Source organism: Rhinopithecus roxellana, chromosome 14, assembly GCF_007565055.1.
Source record: "Rhinopithecus roxellana isolate Shanxi Qingling chromosome 14, ASM756505v1, whole genome shotgun sequence".
Lineage (NCBI taxonomy): Eukaryota > Metazoa > Chordata > Mammalia > Primates > Cercopithecidae > Rhinopithecus > Rhinopithecus roxellana.
In genome coordinates, this window is record NC_044562.1 from 93,414,938 (window position 1) to 93,431,407 (window position 16,470).

Genomic DNA, 16,470 nt, shown 5'->3' on the forward strand with positions numbered 1-16,470 from the left:
GTGAGCTACAATCATGCCACTGTACTTTCTGGGCAGCAGAATGAGACCCCAGCTCAAAGAAAAAAAGGAAAAGAAAGACAAATTTATAACTTAGTACTTACGGCTGGGCGCAGTGGCTCATGCCTGTAATTCCAGCACTTTGGCAGGCAGAAGTGGGCAGATCACTTGAGGTCAGGAGTTCAAGACCATCCTGGCCAACATGGTGAAACCCCATCTCTACTAAAAATACAAAAATTAGCCAGGTGTGGTAGTGTGCACCTGTAATCCCAGCTACTGGGGAGGCTGGTGCAGGAGAATTGCTTGAATGCAGGAGGCAGAGTTCACAGTGAGCCGAGATCACACCACTGCACTCCAGCCTGGGCAACAGAGTGAGACGCCATCAAAAAAAAAAACAACTTAGCACTTATTAAGCACAGCTTCTCTTGAGATAGAAACATGTTCTCAAAAGAGCCAACTATTTCAAAGACAAAGGTGAATACAGATGTGTCAGAGAATATTTTGAAGAAATTCATAAGGACTCTCACTTGAATTCTCACATTTTTTTTTTTTCCTTTGGATATGGGGTCTTGTTCAGTTGCCCAAGCTGGAGTACAGGGGCACAATTACTGCTCACTGCAGCCTCGACCTCCTGGGCTAAATCAATCCTCCCATCTCAGCCTCCCAAGTAGCTGGGATTCCAGGCATGTACCACCACACCTGGCTAATTTTTGTATTTTTGTAGAGATGGGGTTTTGTCATGTTGCTCAGGCTGGTCTTGAACTCCTAAGCTCAAGCGACCCACCGCCTTGAGCTCCAAAAGTGCTGGGATTACAGGTGTGAGCCATCACACCCAGTGCTTGCTGCTATTAAGATAATTCCTGCTTTGGCTCAACTGAAAATAAATCCAACACTGACAACTGTAACCATGATAAGCTGATTTTAAGACAAAATTTTAGAAATGTGTTTACAATGGGGGTTGATATAAAAAAAAATTAATCCAAGCTCATCCATTCTTCAAGTTACAAAAAGGCAGCAGTAAGAAATTACCATTTTCAGTCTGCTAAAAATTAACTAGACAGATATATTTAGCCTAATACACAGGTCCCTTTCTCACCTGAGATTAAAATTTTATTTCTTGCCCCACTAAGCAGCTGTTTCTAACTTTCAGGTATTGTAATCTGAAGCGTTAAGCGCTCATTAGAAATTCTAAGAGTATTCCTAAATCCCCATTAAACTATTTGTACTCATTTTGGTGAGAGCTCCACCAACACAAATTATTTATTTCATACTGCAAGCATAAAAAGTATTCATGACATAAAATATCTGATTCCTGTCCAACCAATTTATGCAAGTGACATTTATAGAAACATGGATGAAGGTTGTGTGTGTGTTTTAAGATTCAAATTTTCTACCTAGAGATAACAAGTATCTTGAAACTTTTGGGAAACAAGCATGTATCTCTCCATGAAGTCCCGCAATGATCTATATAGTTTCTGGAGAACTGAAGAAAAAGAGGCACGGAGAAGAGATTATATATGAAAGACAGTGTAAATTTTCCTAACAATATGAAAGATGAATAACCAGTATAAGACTCCTTTAAACACAATTCCAGTCAGCAAAGCATAAACTCATCATTCTAGTGGCAAAACGGACCCTTAATGTGAAAATAGTGTTTCCAAATTATGGTAAACATACTCTATTTGGAACACTTTTTAACCAAAAAAGGTAAGGTTATAAAACATGCCAAACACTGGTGAGAAGTCTGACAGGAAATAAATCTAAATGATCCAAGTAGTTTAAAAAAATTTTTTTAAGTATATATCCTTTACTAACTTCTAGGCATAGATTTTAAACTCCAAAATTACTAGCATTAATTACAACACCTAATTAGTTCTTAAAATTTCTCTCATTTAGGCAAATGAGAAAACTAGGTAGAGAATCAGGAATTACTTTATAAGGCCACAAACCAAACAAATCCGTTTTAAGACTTTAAGCAGCAACTTTGAGGGAAAAAAAAATCTTAAAAATTCTAGAAGTCCATGAAATCAATTAAAAAGAAGACACTCAAACGTATTTTAAGTAATTCTCCAAATGCATTACTCTATTTTTTAAAACTGCCATATGTCATCTTTAAAAGTATTCCATAGTTTACTTAGATTACCCCCCGAATTCAATATTTATATAGGTGGAGGAAGGGTGGGAGGGAGAAATGAGGGACAGAAGAAAAGAGAAGAAAAAACAAGAAAAGAAAAAATTCCAAGCCTGTTAATGAAATCAAGGATTGAGTCTCATGATTAGCCCTTACCTACGATCCTCTGATTTGGGGATGGGGTTGGTGCAGCGTTGGCTGTTATACTTGGCCACATATTCACATTGCTTGAAGGGGGCAGTCTTGTCCTCCAGAACGTGTCTGATACAGAAGGCGTAGCCGTTGAGTCGCCTCTGCTTGCACAGTTTGGGGCTATATGAGCACAAGGGCTTATTGTCAACCTCAGAGAAGTGTATATGTTTCCCTTCATACATCACGTGACTCTATTCCTTGTGAACATCAGCTAAAAGGCCACCACAAAAAAAGAAACCCAAATGATAAATCAGAGAGTATAAGGCAGATTTAAGTTGAGAATTTCACTGAGGGACTTCTGGCCCCACAGCCATACCTGATTTTAAATCTTCTGCACCATAGCAATGTTAAGAGAACCCCCAAGGATACCACAGTTTGGAATGCCGCAGAATCAAGATGAAGCAGATTGTCTACAAAAATATCAAAAGGCCTAGTTAACAAACAGAAATCAGCAAAGCTAGTTCACCCAGGAAGCAAAATACTACGGTATCACCCTTACTAATGCAATGGATTCTTCACTGTAAATCAACATCCCAATAATGAGGTTAAATAAGAAAATAAGAGACATTATAAAACATAAAGTTGGCCGGGCGCCATGGCTCATGCCTGTAATCCCAGCACTTTGGGAGGCCAAGATGGGTGGATCACCTGAGGTCAGGAGTTCGAGACCAGCCTGGCCAACATGGCGAAACCCCGTTTCTACTAAAAATACAAAACTTAGCCAGGCATGGTGGCGGGCACCTGTAATCCCAGCGACCTGGGAGGCTGAGGCAGGAGACTCACTTGAACCCGGGAGACAGAGGTTGCAGTGAGCCGAGATCACACCCCTGAACTCCAGCCTGGGTGACAGAGTGAGGATCTGTCTCAAAAACAAAACAAAACAAAAAATTAAGTTACCTTATCCCCCCAAATTGAACTAAATAACATTTGCGCTGGTTAAGTTTTACAAATACCTCAAAGCAGCAGAACTCTTCCACCAAATGAATGTCACAGGTAGTAGGTCTCTTTTTCATTACTGATGTTTGCATGCTATACTTATTTTCAGAACCCACATCCCTTTACAATGCCAGCAGAATAAATGGTAGACCTCAAACTTCTCTCAGAAATTCTACTTTTTTTGATATGATGGTAAAATATTTGGCAATTTATAAATGTTTCTATGAAATACAAAATAAAGCAAATTTCTGCCATTAAAAAATGTTCTTTCCCTTATAATATTTCCTACACCTATCCCATCCAATCTCAATAAACTTCTCGGGTCCAAAGACTAGTCACCTGACCATACTTACACCATTCAGTTCAGAGTTCTGCACCATGTGGTGCTTCCAATCACACTAAGTAGTATAATAATCATGGCTTATGAGTCTTTTCAGAGTCAGTGAGAAAATGGAAGGAGGGAATTACACAATACTCACTACCAAACTACACACAAAAGGCCCAATGGTAGGATTTATATATTACAACACCATCTAGTCTATCATGAAACTGAGTCTATTTTCCCAAGTCAGAATCTTAGTGAGCTGATGGAGTCTCGCCCATCCTCTTCTGCACTTCCAGCCATCAAGATGGCTGATGGAACAGCTCAGATATCAGCTACTGAAAAAGTCCAGAAATACTCTCTCCTTTACCAGTGAATGACAAGATACATAAACGCTGGAGGTGTCAGAAGACACGGTTGTTCAAGTCTAAAATCTGCCACTTGCTGTGTTACCTTGAACCAATCATTTAACCTATCTGAATGTCAGTTTTCTCATCTGTAAAACAGGGATAATAATAGTAGCTATGTTATCATCAGGATGCTGGAAGGATCAAGTGATACAAAATATGCAACATACTAAGTATCATCCCTAGTATATGGTAAACACTGGAGAAACAAATTATTATTCATAAGTGTTCATTCTTGTAATACATGACTACATTCCACCTGCCAGTAATAAAACTAGAGAATTTGTATTCTCCTCAAGAAATACTTCACTTACTGTAGTAGAAAAAAAAAAACACTCGAAAAATTACCTTAGTTAATAAAAATCACATTTTCTCTTCTGGAAGGAAAAAAAATCACATTCATTACTAAGTAAATCTAATCACACATTAATGTAAAAAATAAGAGCTTTCTCTTTTCACCTTATGAGAATATAAGAAAAAAAAATTGGACTAGAAATTTAAATTTAGGTGCTAGGAAACTGGATACTCACATGCAGAAGAATGAAACTAGACCCCCACCTTTCACCCCATATGAAAATCAACTTAAAATGGATCAAAGACCTAATTGTAAGACCTAAAACTATAAAACTACTAGAAGAAAACACAGGGGACACTGATGGGGGAAAGATTTTATGAGTTAAGATCTGAAAAGTATAGACAATAAGATCAAAATAAACAAATGGGATTATATCAAACTAAAAAGCTTCTGCACAGCAAAGGAACAACCAACAGCACAAACAGACAACCTATGGAATGGGAGAAAATATCTGCAAACTATTGAACCAACAAGGGATTAACATCCAGAATATATGTAAGAAACAAACATCTCAAAAGAAACAAATGCAAACAATTCAATTTTTAAATGGGCAAATGATCTGAACAGACATTTCTCAAAAGAAGGCATACAAATGGCTAACAAATATATTAAAAAATGCTGAATATCACTAATCATCAGGGAAATACAAATCAAAATTGGGGTAAGGCATCCTCTTACCCCACTTAGGATGGCTATTATCAAATAGACAAAAAATAACAAATGCTGGTGAGGAAGCAGCAAAAAGGGAACTCTTATACACCAGGAATGTGAACCAGTATAGCCACTATAAAGAACAGTATGAGCCGGGCACAGTGGCTCATGCCTGTCATCCCAGCACTTTGGGAAGCCAGGACAGGTGGATCACTTGAGGTCAGGAGTTCGGGACCAGCCTAGTCAACATGTTTCTAGGCTGTTTCTACTAAAAATATAAAACCCTGTTTCTACTAAAAATACAAAAATTAGCTGGGCTTGGTGGCATGCGCCTGTAGTCTCAGCTACTCGGGGCTGAGGCAGGAGGATCGCCTGAACCCAGGAGGTCAAGGCTTCAGTGAGTTGAGATCGCACCACTGCACTCCAGCCTGGCTGACAGAGCGAGACTATGTCTTTAAAAAAAAAGAAAAAAGAAGGAAAGAAAGTAACAGTATGAAGGTTCCTCAAAGAACTACAAATAGAACTACCCACTACTAGGCATTTTTCCAAAGAAAAGGAAATAATACATCAAAGAGATATCTGTACTTCATGTTTATCAAAGCACTATTGACGATACCCAAGATATGGAATCAAACTAGGTGTCCCACAACAGATGAATGGATAAAGAAAATGTGGTATATATACACAATGGAATACTACTCAGCCATTAAAAAGAATGAAATTCTCGGGCACTGGGCACGGTGGCTCACACCTGTAATCCTAGCACTTGGGGAGGCCAAGGCAGGCAGATCACCTGAGGTCAGGAGTTTGAGACCAGCCTGGCCAACATGACGAAACCCTTCTCTACTAAAAATACACAAATTAGCTGAGGGTGGTAGCACTCTGTAATCCCAGCTACATGGAAGGCTGAGGCAGGAGAATCACTTGAACCCAGGAGGCGGTGGTTGCAGTGAGCTGAGATCGCACTACTGCACTCCAGCAGGGGCGACAGAGCAAGACTCCATCCCCCGCCAAAAAAAAGAGAAAAAAAAATTCTCTTATTCACAGCAACATGGATAGAACTAGAAGACATTATCTTAAGTGAAATAAATGAGGTATGGAAAATTAAACACACATGTTTTCACTCACGTAGTCACTTAAAAAAGTTGATCTCCAAGTAAAAAGCAGGCCGGGCGTAGTGGCTCATGCCTGTAATCCCAGCATTTTGGAGGCCAAGGCAGGTGGATCATTTGAGCTTAGGAGTTCAAGACCAGCCTGGCCAACATGGTGAAATAACTCTCTACTAAAATACAAAAAGTTGCCAGGTGTGGTGGCGGGCGCCTGTAATCCCAGCTACTGGGGAGGCTAAGGCAGGAGAGTCGCTTGAACCCAGGAGGTGGAGGTTGCAGTGTGCTGAGATTACACCACTGCACTCCAGCCTGGGCAACAGAGTGCAACTGTCTCCAAAAAAAAAAAAAGAAGTAAAAAGTAGAACACAGACTACCAGATAAAGACTGGGAAAGGTAGGGGAAAGAAGAGAATAGGAAGAGATTTGTTAAAGGATACAAAATTATGGCTAGATGGGAGGAATAAGCCCTAATGTTCTCTAGCACTGTAGGATGGCTATAGTTAACAATAATTATTACATAGTTTTGAATAGCTAGAAGGAGGATATTGAATGTTTCCAATACACAAAAAAATGATGTTTGAGATGACAGATATTCTAATTACCCTGCTGATCACTATACGTTATATGAATCAAAACTTCACTATATACCCCACAAACATGTACAATTATTTTGTGTCCATTAAAATTTTTTAAATTTGAAAATTATAAAACATAAACATTTAAATTTAGCTGCCCTGGATGTTTGGGACAGGAAATATTTCAAAGCAAATCCATGCCATTTTTCATTTTTCACCGTCTTTGCTCTACTCACCCACAAGCCAAACACACACGTATCTTTCACAATTAGTTCAGAGAAACCTATGAGAACTTCAAGAAAAAAGAGGAATCTACATGTCTGTAGGTATGAGAGGATTTTACAAATCATAGAAAGAAATCTGAGGGTAGGGATAGAAGGCTATAAAGTTGCAGTGTGCCGAGATCGTGCCACTGTACTCCAGCCTGGGCAATAGAGGGAAACCCTGTTTCAAAAAAAAAAAAAAAAGTGCAACTCAACTGATGCATTTTGTGATTAATACAACCTTGTCTGACACAAATATTTGAACTATTGCTTTTTTGGTTTGAATTTATCAACTGAGTCTTTGCCTGTGCTTTTGTTCCCAACTTTTGAGGCACTGTGTTGTGTTTTATTTTTACTTATTTTTTATTTTGAGGACAGGGTCTCACTTTATTGCCAGGCTGGATTGCATGATCATAGCTCACTGCAACCTCAAACTTCTGGGCTCAAGAGATCCTCCTGCCTCAGCCTCTCAAGTAGCCAGGACTACAAGTGCGTGCCACCATATCTGTCTAATTTTTTAAATTTTTTTGTAGAGTCTGGGTCTTGCTATGCTGCCCAGGCTGGTCTCAAACTCCTGCACTCAAGATATCCTCCTGCTTTGGCCTTCCAAAGTGCTGGGATTACAAGCATGAGCCACTGTGCCTAGCCATATTATGTTTTAGATCACACGTCAGCAAACTAAACTATTTCTTACAAGACAAATGTGGCCCACTGTCTGTTTTTGTAAGTAAAGTTTTATTGGTACACAGCCATGCTCATTCATTTACATACTGTCCATGTCTGCTTCTGTGCTATAGTGGTAAAATTTAGTAGTTGCAACAGATATCATATGGCCACAAAGATAAAACTATTTACTAACATGTTATTTGCTGATCCCTTTTAGATGCAACTCTTGTTGGGTTTGACTTTTTGCCCAATCTGAATCATTTTACTTTTGAGCAATTTTTTTTTTCTTTTCTTTTCTTTTCTTTTTGAGGTCGACAGTGTCTCACTCTTGTCACCCAGGCTGGAGTGTAATGGCACGATCACCACTCACTGCAGCCTCAACCTCCAGGCCTTAAGCAATCCTACCTCAGTCTACTGGGTAGCTGGGACTACAGGCACATACCATTACACATGGCTAATTTTCTGTAGTTTTTGTAGAGGCGAGCTTTCACCATGTTGCCTAGGCTGGTCTTGAACTCCCGGTCTCAAGTGATCCCCCTGCCTGGGCCTCCCAAAGTGCTGGGATTACAGGAGTGAGTCACCCCGCCTGGTCCAAGTCATTTTCTTTTAATAAATGAGTTTATCCAATTTATAATTTTATATTTATGACCTGTTTCATCCTAATCCTATTATATTTTGTATTGCCTTTAGCCTTTATACATTTCACTATATTCAGTACAAAGGTTTTAACTGTGTAGTTCTACTTATATATGGATTTTTTTTCTCCTCTGCTACCCTGACAGTAAGACTAACCCTTCTCTTTTTCCTCCATCCAATGTGAAGACTTTTATGATGATCCACTTCCAATTAATACTAAATATATTTTCCTTATGGTTTTCTTAATAACATTTTCTTTTCTGTAGCTTACTGTTCGTAATATTATAATACCTATACAAAATATGTGTTAATCTGTTTATGTTTTCAGCAAGGCATCTAGTTAACAGCAGGCTATCAGTTAAGTTCTTGGGTAGTCAAAAGTTCTAATATGGTTGGGTGTGGTGGCTCATGCCTGTAATTCTAGCACTTTGGGAGGCCGAGACGAGTGGATCACCTGGGGTCAGGAGTTCGAGACCAGCTGGCCAACATGGTGAAACCCCATTTCTACTAAAAATACAAAAATTAGCCGGGCGTGGTGGCGCATGCCTGTAATCCCAGGTACTCGGCAGGCTGAAGAAGGAGAATTGCTTGAACCCGGGAGGTGGAGGTTGCAGTGAGTCACTGCACTTCAGCCTGCACAATGGGAATGAGACTCCATCTCAAAAAAAAAAAAAAAAAAAGTTATAATGTGGATTTTCAACATGTGGGGTTGGTACCTCTACTCTCAAGTTGTTCAAGGGTCAACTGTAGTCTGTTTTCTTAGAAGAATTACAGTCTAACTCCTTTAGATAACACTTTTTTACTCCACACTAAGAAAATTAGTATACTTATCAGCATTACTGCAATTGATCCCATGTTATAAATACTGAGAACAATTTCCAGACTTGCGACTACCTACCCATCCCTAACTCTCAAGGCTTTTTCCTGTTGTTCTTAGTTCTACATTTAAATTTATTCAATGCAAAATAATTTTTTTAACTTAGTCTTCCATTCACTTCTTGATGTAATCGTTTATAACACAGTCTCCTCTCTTTTCTTTCCCTGCCAAGAGCTGATTTGTGGAAACTATAAGTCATGATTTTTCCATTTGAAAATATATGTTGGCCGGGTATAGTGGTGCACGCCTATAATCCCAGCACCTTGGGAGGCTGAGGCATGTAGACTGCTTGAGCTCAGGAGTTCAAAGCCAGCCTGGGTAACAGTGCGAAACCCTATCTCTATAAAGAATACAAAAATTAGGCCAGGTGCAGAGGCTCACGCCTGTAATCCCAGCACTTTGGGAGGCCGAGGTGAGGTGGGCGGATCACTTGAGGTCAGGAGTTCAAGACCAGCCTGGCCAACATGGGGAAAACACCACCTCTGTTAAAAATAAAACAAAACAAAAATTAGCCGGGTGTGGTGGCACACGCCTGTAGTCCTAGTTACTTGAGAGGCTGAGATGAAAGGATTGCTTGGGCCTGAGAGGTCGAGGCTACAGTGTGCCAAAACTGCACCACTGCACTCCAGCCAGGGCAACAGAATGAGACCCTGTCTCAAAAAAAGAAAAGAAAAGAAAAGATGTCAATTGGTGTTATACTTAACAGCTTGTCTGGACATAAAATTCTTGGGTTGTACATTTTTTTAATCTACTGACTTTGTATATATTGTTTCATGTTGAAAAAGCCTGAGGCCAGTCTCTTGATTTTCTAAGGGACTTGATTTTTTTTTTTTTTTTTTTTTTTGCATTTTGACCTAACAGTAAAAGTCTATTTAAAGACTAGAAACTGTTGTAAAATTTTAAATATTTTTCTTTTTTTTTTTGAGACGGAATTTCACTCTTGTTGCCCAGGCTGGAGTGCAATGGCGCAATCTTGGCTTACTGCAACCTCCATCTCCTGGATTCAAGCGATTCACCAGCTTCAGCCTCCTGAGTAGCTGGGATTACAGGCGCATGCCACCATGCCCGGGTAATTTTAGTATTTTTAGTAGAGATGGGGTTTCATCATATTGGTCAGGCTGGTCTCGAACTCGTAACCTCAGGTAATCCGCCCGCCTCGGCCTCCCAAAGTGCTGGGATTACAGGCATGAGCCACCACGCCCGGCCTTCTTTTTTTTTTTTTTTTTTTAAAAAAAGAGATGAGGTCTCACTATAATGTCCAAGCTGGATTGAATTCCTGGGCTCAAGCGATCCTCCACTGTAGCTGGGACTACAGGTGCATGTTACCACACCTGCCTTCAAATCTTCTTTTCTTGTGGAAAACTCTTCCTTAATGTGTTGACATTGCTTTCTGCTTGATTTATTCTTCCGACAGCTTCAGGGGTATCAATTATTGGCATGCTAGATTTACTTTATTCCCTATCTATCACTCTCTCTAGTCTTTCTTCATTTTTATTTGTTCCATTTTGGGTTGCTCAAATTTCTCAAGCTTGCCTCCATTACCCCCAGCTACAGTTGATATTTGCTGTTTTGAATGTTTCTGCAATGTTACTTTTCTCTTATTTTGTACCCTGATTCCAACAGCTCACTCTTATATCCTTCTGTTGTCTTTTATTTCTTGAGCTTTTATATCTCATCTTTAAACTCTAGTTTCAGAGGAGCTATGTCTCACCCCCACCTTCCAACATAGGAACTATTTTTTCACTTTCCCTTGAGGCTTGACTCCATGCTGGACTATGTTCCCGAACTCACAGGAGCCCACATGGCATAGATTTGGGGGTGGGGTGATAATTTAGGCTTTATTTCTCTTCACATGACCAAGATCAGCAGCTGAAAGGCTGCTTGCTGCCAGTTTCTCCTCCACTCTGAACTTCCTACAAAACTGGTAGGACTGCACGGTTTATAACTCAGCCCAACCCCTCCTGCCACTCAGGGAGCCCAACATACAGATCCAACTTTGCCATCCTTGCACGGGGATTACTGGTTTTGTCCTCGGGGTGTGTCACTTTCTTGGGAGAAAGTTTCTTCCTTTACTTTGCCTGGTTCTATAGAGGAAATCACCCTGTCTTGGCATCTTCTCTTGCCCTGGTTCAGTTTTCACTGCACTTAGTAGTACTAATTCATATATTTTGGGTTTTTTGAGGGAGTCTTGCTCTGCCACCCAGGCTGGATTGGTTTGATCTCAGTTCAAACCTCCGCCCCCTGGTTCAAGCCATTCTCCTGCCTCAGCCTCCTGAGTAGCTGGGATTATAGGTGCCCACCACCACGCCTGGCTAATTTTTTTGTACTTTTAGTAGAGATGGGATTTCGCCATGTTGGGCAGGCTGGTCTCGAACTCCTACCCTCAGGTGATCCATCCAGTTCGGCCTCCCAAAGTGCTAGGATTACAGACATGAGCCACCGTGCCTGGCCATAATTCATATATTTTGGTTACAAGGTTACAGTAATTGTCAAAGCTTCAGTTTAGTTTCTGTTTCTAATTCTCCCTATTTTTAAAGTTGGTTTGGAGAAGGAAGAATAGAGACGTCAGTACTTGCTATCATTAACCACAAATATCTTTTAAAATTTTGAATAGTAAAATATTCCACAATAATATCAAAACCATAAAGCATACTTATAGAATTTTTTTTACAACAAATACATTAATAATAATTTGTAATAATTTTGAAATCTAACTTTCTGGTTTTTTTTCTTTTTTAAGAGACAGAGTCTTGCTCTCTTGTCAAGGCTAGAGTGTACAGTGGCACAATCATAGCTAACTGCAGCCTCAAGCTCCTGGGCTCAAGTGATCCTTTTACCTTAGCCTCCCAAGTAGCTGGGACTACAGGCATGCGTCACTGTGCCCAACTAACTTTTTAATTTATTTTAGACATGGAGTCTCACTACATTGCCCAGGCTGGTCTCGAACTCCTAGCCTCCAGTGATCCTCCTGCTTCACCTCCCAAAGTGCTGGGATTACAGGCGTGAGCCACCACAACCAGCCTAAATTTCTTCTAATTGAGTATTACTATAGTATTAAAATCACTGTTCTGTAAACTGGAAACCGATGAATATCTGGTCTTCTCTACATTAATAAACTTCTCCTTTTTAAATAAAGAAGTTATGACAAATGCACTAAGGCAGTTCTCAGAAAAAATCCTACATATTTTTCACTCTTTATCAGGGCAAGATATAAATAAGAATGGAAACATACAATATATAAAACACATGTAATCTTAATCAAATGTCTTTTAGACCCTGATGTATAAATATTATCGCATTTTCTTTCTTCCTTCCTTCTTCCTTCTTCCCTTCCCTTTCCTTTCCTTTCCTTCTTTTTTTTCTGAGACAGGGTCTTGCTCTGTCACCCAGGCCAGAGTGCAGTGGTATGATTACGCCTTACTGAAGACTTGACCTACCTGGCTCAAGTGATCCTTCCACCTCAACCTCCCAAGGAGCTGGGGCCACAGGAATATGCCACCATGCCCGGCTAATTTTTCATATCTTTAGTAGATGTGGGGTTTCACCGTGTTGCCCAGGATGGTCTCAAACCTCTAGGCTCAAGCCATTCACCAGCATCAGCCTCCCAAAGTGCTGGGATTATAGGCCTAAACCACCACACTCAGCCTATCACACTTCCTAATCCATGCAAACAAAACGCTAAAACTAAGCACTATCTTTTTTTGTTTTTGTTTTTAGAAAAGGGGAGTGTCTCACTATGTTGCCCAGCTGGTCTCAAACTCCTGGTCTCAGTGAGCCTCCTGCCTCAGCCTCCCAAACTGCTGGGATTACAGGCGTAAACTACCACACCCAGCCAAGCTCTACTTTTTAATACATGATGAATATCAGTTTAAAAGGGAAGAAAAAAAAACCTTAGCCAAACTAAATTTATTAACAGTTCTAGCAAATATCATCCTCAGCGGTGGAGACAACTTGCTTAGCATATAAACAGACCTATGCTCCCTTAAAGGAGAAAATGCAGGTAATTAAGCACTGTAGAGCAGCAGCAGAATATACACTGTTATTACCAAAAAATGGAAATAACCATTACTGAGAATAGAAAATATTCAAGTCTCACAGAAGAAATATTTCAAGAGCATAAATATCCATATACTAGAATTCAAGAGTAGGAAATAGCTGGGCACAGAGGCGAGGCTCATGCCTGTAATCCCAACACTTTCGGAGGCCAAGACAGGCGGATCATCTGAGGTCAGGAGTTCAAGACCAACCTGGCTAACATGGTGAAACCCCATCTCTACAAACATACAAAAATTAGCCGGGCATGATGGCGGGTGTAATCCCAGCTACTAGGGAGGCTGAGGTAGGAGAATCGCTTGAACCCGGGAGGTGGAGGTTGCAGTGAGCTGAGACCACGCCGTTGCACTCCAACCTCGGCCACAGAGCGAAACTTTGTCTCCAAAAAAAAAACCAGTAGGAAATATGATTAGGTTTAGGTTTAATAAAAATCCGCCTTAGGGCTAGGCACGGTGGCTCACGCCTGTAATCTCAGCACTCTGGGAGACTGAGGTGGGAGGATCAACTGAGGTCAGGAATTCAAGACCAACCTCACCAACATGGCGAAACCCTGTCTCTACTAAAAACTACAAAATTATCTGGGCGTGGTGGCACGTGCCTGTAATCCCAGCTACTCGGGAGGCTGAGGCAGGAGAATCGCTTAAACCCAGGAGGCAGAGGTTGCTGTGAGCCGAGATCGCGTCACTGCATTCTAGCCTGGGCAACAAGAGCGAAACTCCGTCTCAAAAATAAAATTTAAGAAAAAATCCTCTTTGATATTATACACCGAGTTTAATAGGAAAATTGAGCAATTCATTTCCATAGTTTCTTACTTCTTACAAATACAGAGGAATAAGACATTATCAAGTAGAAAAGTAAGGAAGATACATTTTTAACAAAAGCAGCCAGCAGCCCTTTCAGTCTTCCAATGACAACCGTAAAACAATTTGACAAAAATATGAGCATTATTCTCCTTGGGACTACCACTTTATCACCTCCATGTGGAATCTATGTCATTGCTGTTCTTTTGATTCTCCTAGTTCAGAAACATGTTCATTTCACTGCCACACCATTTTTCTCTAACTGCCATCTGTAATTTCATATCCTACCACTTTTAAAGAGCCTAGATCTATGAAATACCTTATAATTTTTTTTTTTTTTTTTTTGAGAGACAGAATCTCACTCTGTTGCCCAGGCTGGAGTGCAGCGGCACGATCCCGGCTCACTGCAACCTCTGTTGACCAGTTTCAAGTGATTCTCCTGCCTCAGCCTCCCAAGTGGCTGGAATTACAGACATGTGCCACCACGCCTGGCTAATTTTTGTATTTTTAGTAGACACGAGGGGTTTCACCATGTCGGCCAGGGTGTTCTCAAACTCCTGACTTCAAGTGATCCGCCCACCCCGGCCTCCCAAAGTGCTAGAATTACTGGCATGAGCCATCGTGCCCAGTCCCTACCTTATAAATTTTTTTAAACTGGCGTGAGATGCCAGGTGCAGTGGCTCACGCCTGTAATCTCAGCACTTTGGGAGGCTGAAGCAGGCAGATCACTTGAGGTCAGGAGTTCGAGACCAGCCTGGCCAACATGGTGAAACCCAGTCTCTACAAAATACAAATATTAGCTGGGCGTGGTGGTGCATGCTTGTAATCCAGGTACTCCACAGCTGAGACAGGAGAACCACTTGTACCCGGGAGGTGGAGGTTGCGGTGAGCCAAGATCGCACCACTGCACTCCAGCCTGGGCGACAGAGTGAGACTCCATACCAAAAAAACAAAACAAAACAAAACAAAAACCCTAGTGTGAGACTGGGCACAGTGGCTCACACCGTAATACCAGAATGTTGGGAGGCCACGGCAGAAGGATTACTTGAGCCCAGGAGTTCAACACCAGCCTGGGCAGTGTAGTGAAAACCTTGTCTTTACAATAAGCAAAATAAAATAAATAAAACTAACATGAGCCTGCTAAATTATCAGAATGTTTGTTTTCTAATATACTTAATGCAAATGAAAAGAATATTTACTTATCCCAGAAAGAGTGGATCCTGTCAAAATCATATTTAGAGTATCATAAACTCTTAAAAACATTTTTTCGTGTTATGTCTTTTTTAAATAAGTTTTAATTCAACTTGATGAAGCATAAAAATGTAATAAGATACTAAACAGATGACTATATTGATTTTAAGAACCTAACATCTATATTATAAATGTAAAAAATAGTAAAATCAGATTGAGGAATGATGAAAATCTATCAACTGATGTAACTGGAAGAGAAAGAAGCAGTGAGAAAACTGCTTATCACTCAAAAATATAAACAACATTCATTATAATCAAGTTCAAACCATAATATTTTAAAATAATGCTTATTGAATGTCCAGTATGTGCCATATACTGTACTCAGAGACAGCATTGTACAAATAAGTTTGCATTAGGAATTTCAATGAACTTAACTAGGTCCTTCCCTGCTATACTAGAAAGGTAAGGATAGTTTATGCAGCAAAAGAGATCACTCATTGGCTCTGGTAGGTATCAGAGAGGGGGCTCAAATCTGGTTTTGTTAATTACTAAGTATAAGACCTTGGGCAAGTTATTTAGGCTTCAGTCTTCTCATCTGTAAAGGGAAGATTGTAATTGTATGTACCTCATTGAGTTGCTTAGGATAATTAAATTAGGTATTTCATGAACTGTAACCCCAGCATACAGTAATCACTTAATATTAACTACCATTAGAAGCCAGGTGCAGTGGCTCGCGCCTGTAATCCCAGCCCTTTGGGAGGCCAAGGTGGGTGGATCACGAGGTCAGGAGATCGAGACCATCCTGGTTAACACGGTGAAACTCCGTCTCTACTAAAAATACAAAAAAAAAAATTAGCTGGGAGTGGTGGCGGGCACCTGTAGTCCCAGCTACTCGGGAGGCTAAGGCAGGAGAATGGCGTGAACTCGGGAGGCGGAGCTTGCAGTGAGCCGAGATAGCGCCACTGCACTCCAGCCTGGGCAACCTGGGTGACAGAGAGAGACTCCATCTCAAAAAAAAAAAAACTACCATTAGAAGCAGTAAGTAGTGGTTTATTTGTATTATCATTTTGATCTAGAATCTGTAGGACTAAAACACATTCTCCAGCTGTTAGTGGTTTTCTGAATAGTTTCCTATAATCCTCATTAAAAATCTAGTATCAAAAATATTTCCTACATTCTATAGAACACTTAAATACTAATGTTCTTGGGATGGAAAACACTAGCAGAATAAGCACAGTTTGACTGATCTGGGTACAGTATTTATTAGCTCAGTTAATAATCCTTCACAACAAATGCTTTCTGAGTTCTTA

General features: G+C 40.3%; 1 protein-coding gene across 8 annotated transcripts in view; it reads right to left on the reverse strand.

The window, feature by feature from the left end:
• The window catches only part of INO80D (INO80 complex subunit D), an 86,992-nt gene that overhangs the window by 63,208 nt on the left and 7,314 nt on the right, over positions 1 to 16,470 (reverse strand). For 3 of the 8 annotated variants that reach the window (XM_030916813.1, XM_030916819.1, XM_030916820.1), the window contains exons 2-3: positions 2,637 to 2,730; positions 2,285 to 2,440 (exon numbers count right to left, since the gene is read on the reverse strand). In XM_030916813.1, coding sequence (XP_030772673.1) covers positions 2,285 to 2,440; positions 2,637 to 2,730 — 250 coding nt within the window. Of the gene's footprint in view, positions 1 to 2,284; positions 2,532 to 2,636; positions 2,731 to 16,470 lie in introns of all 8 variants that reach the window. The other 5 variants (XM_010352645.2, XM_030916815.1, XM_030916814.1 and 2 more) reach the window with 3 other exon arrangements.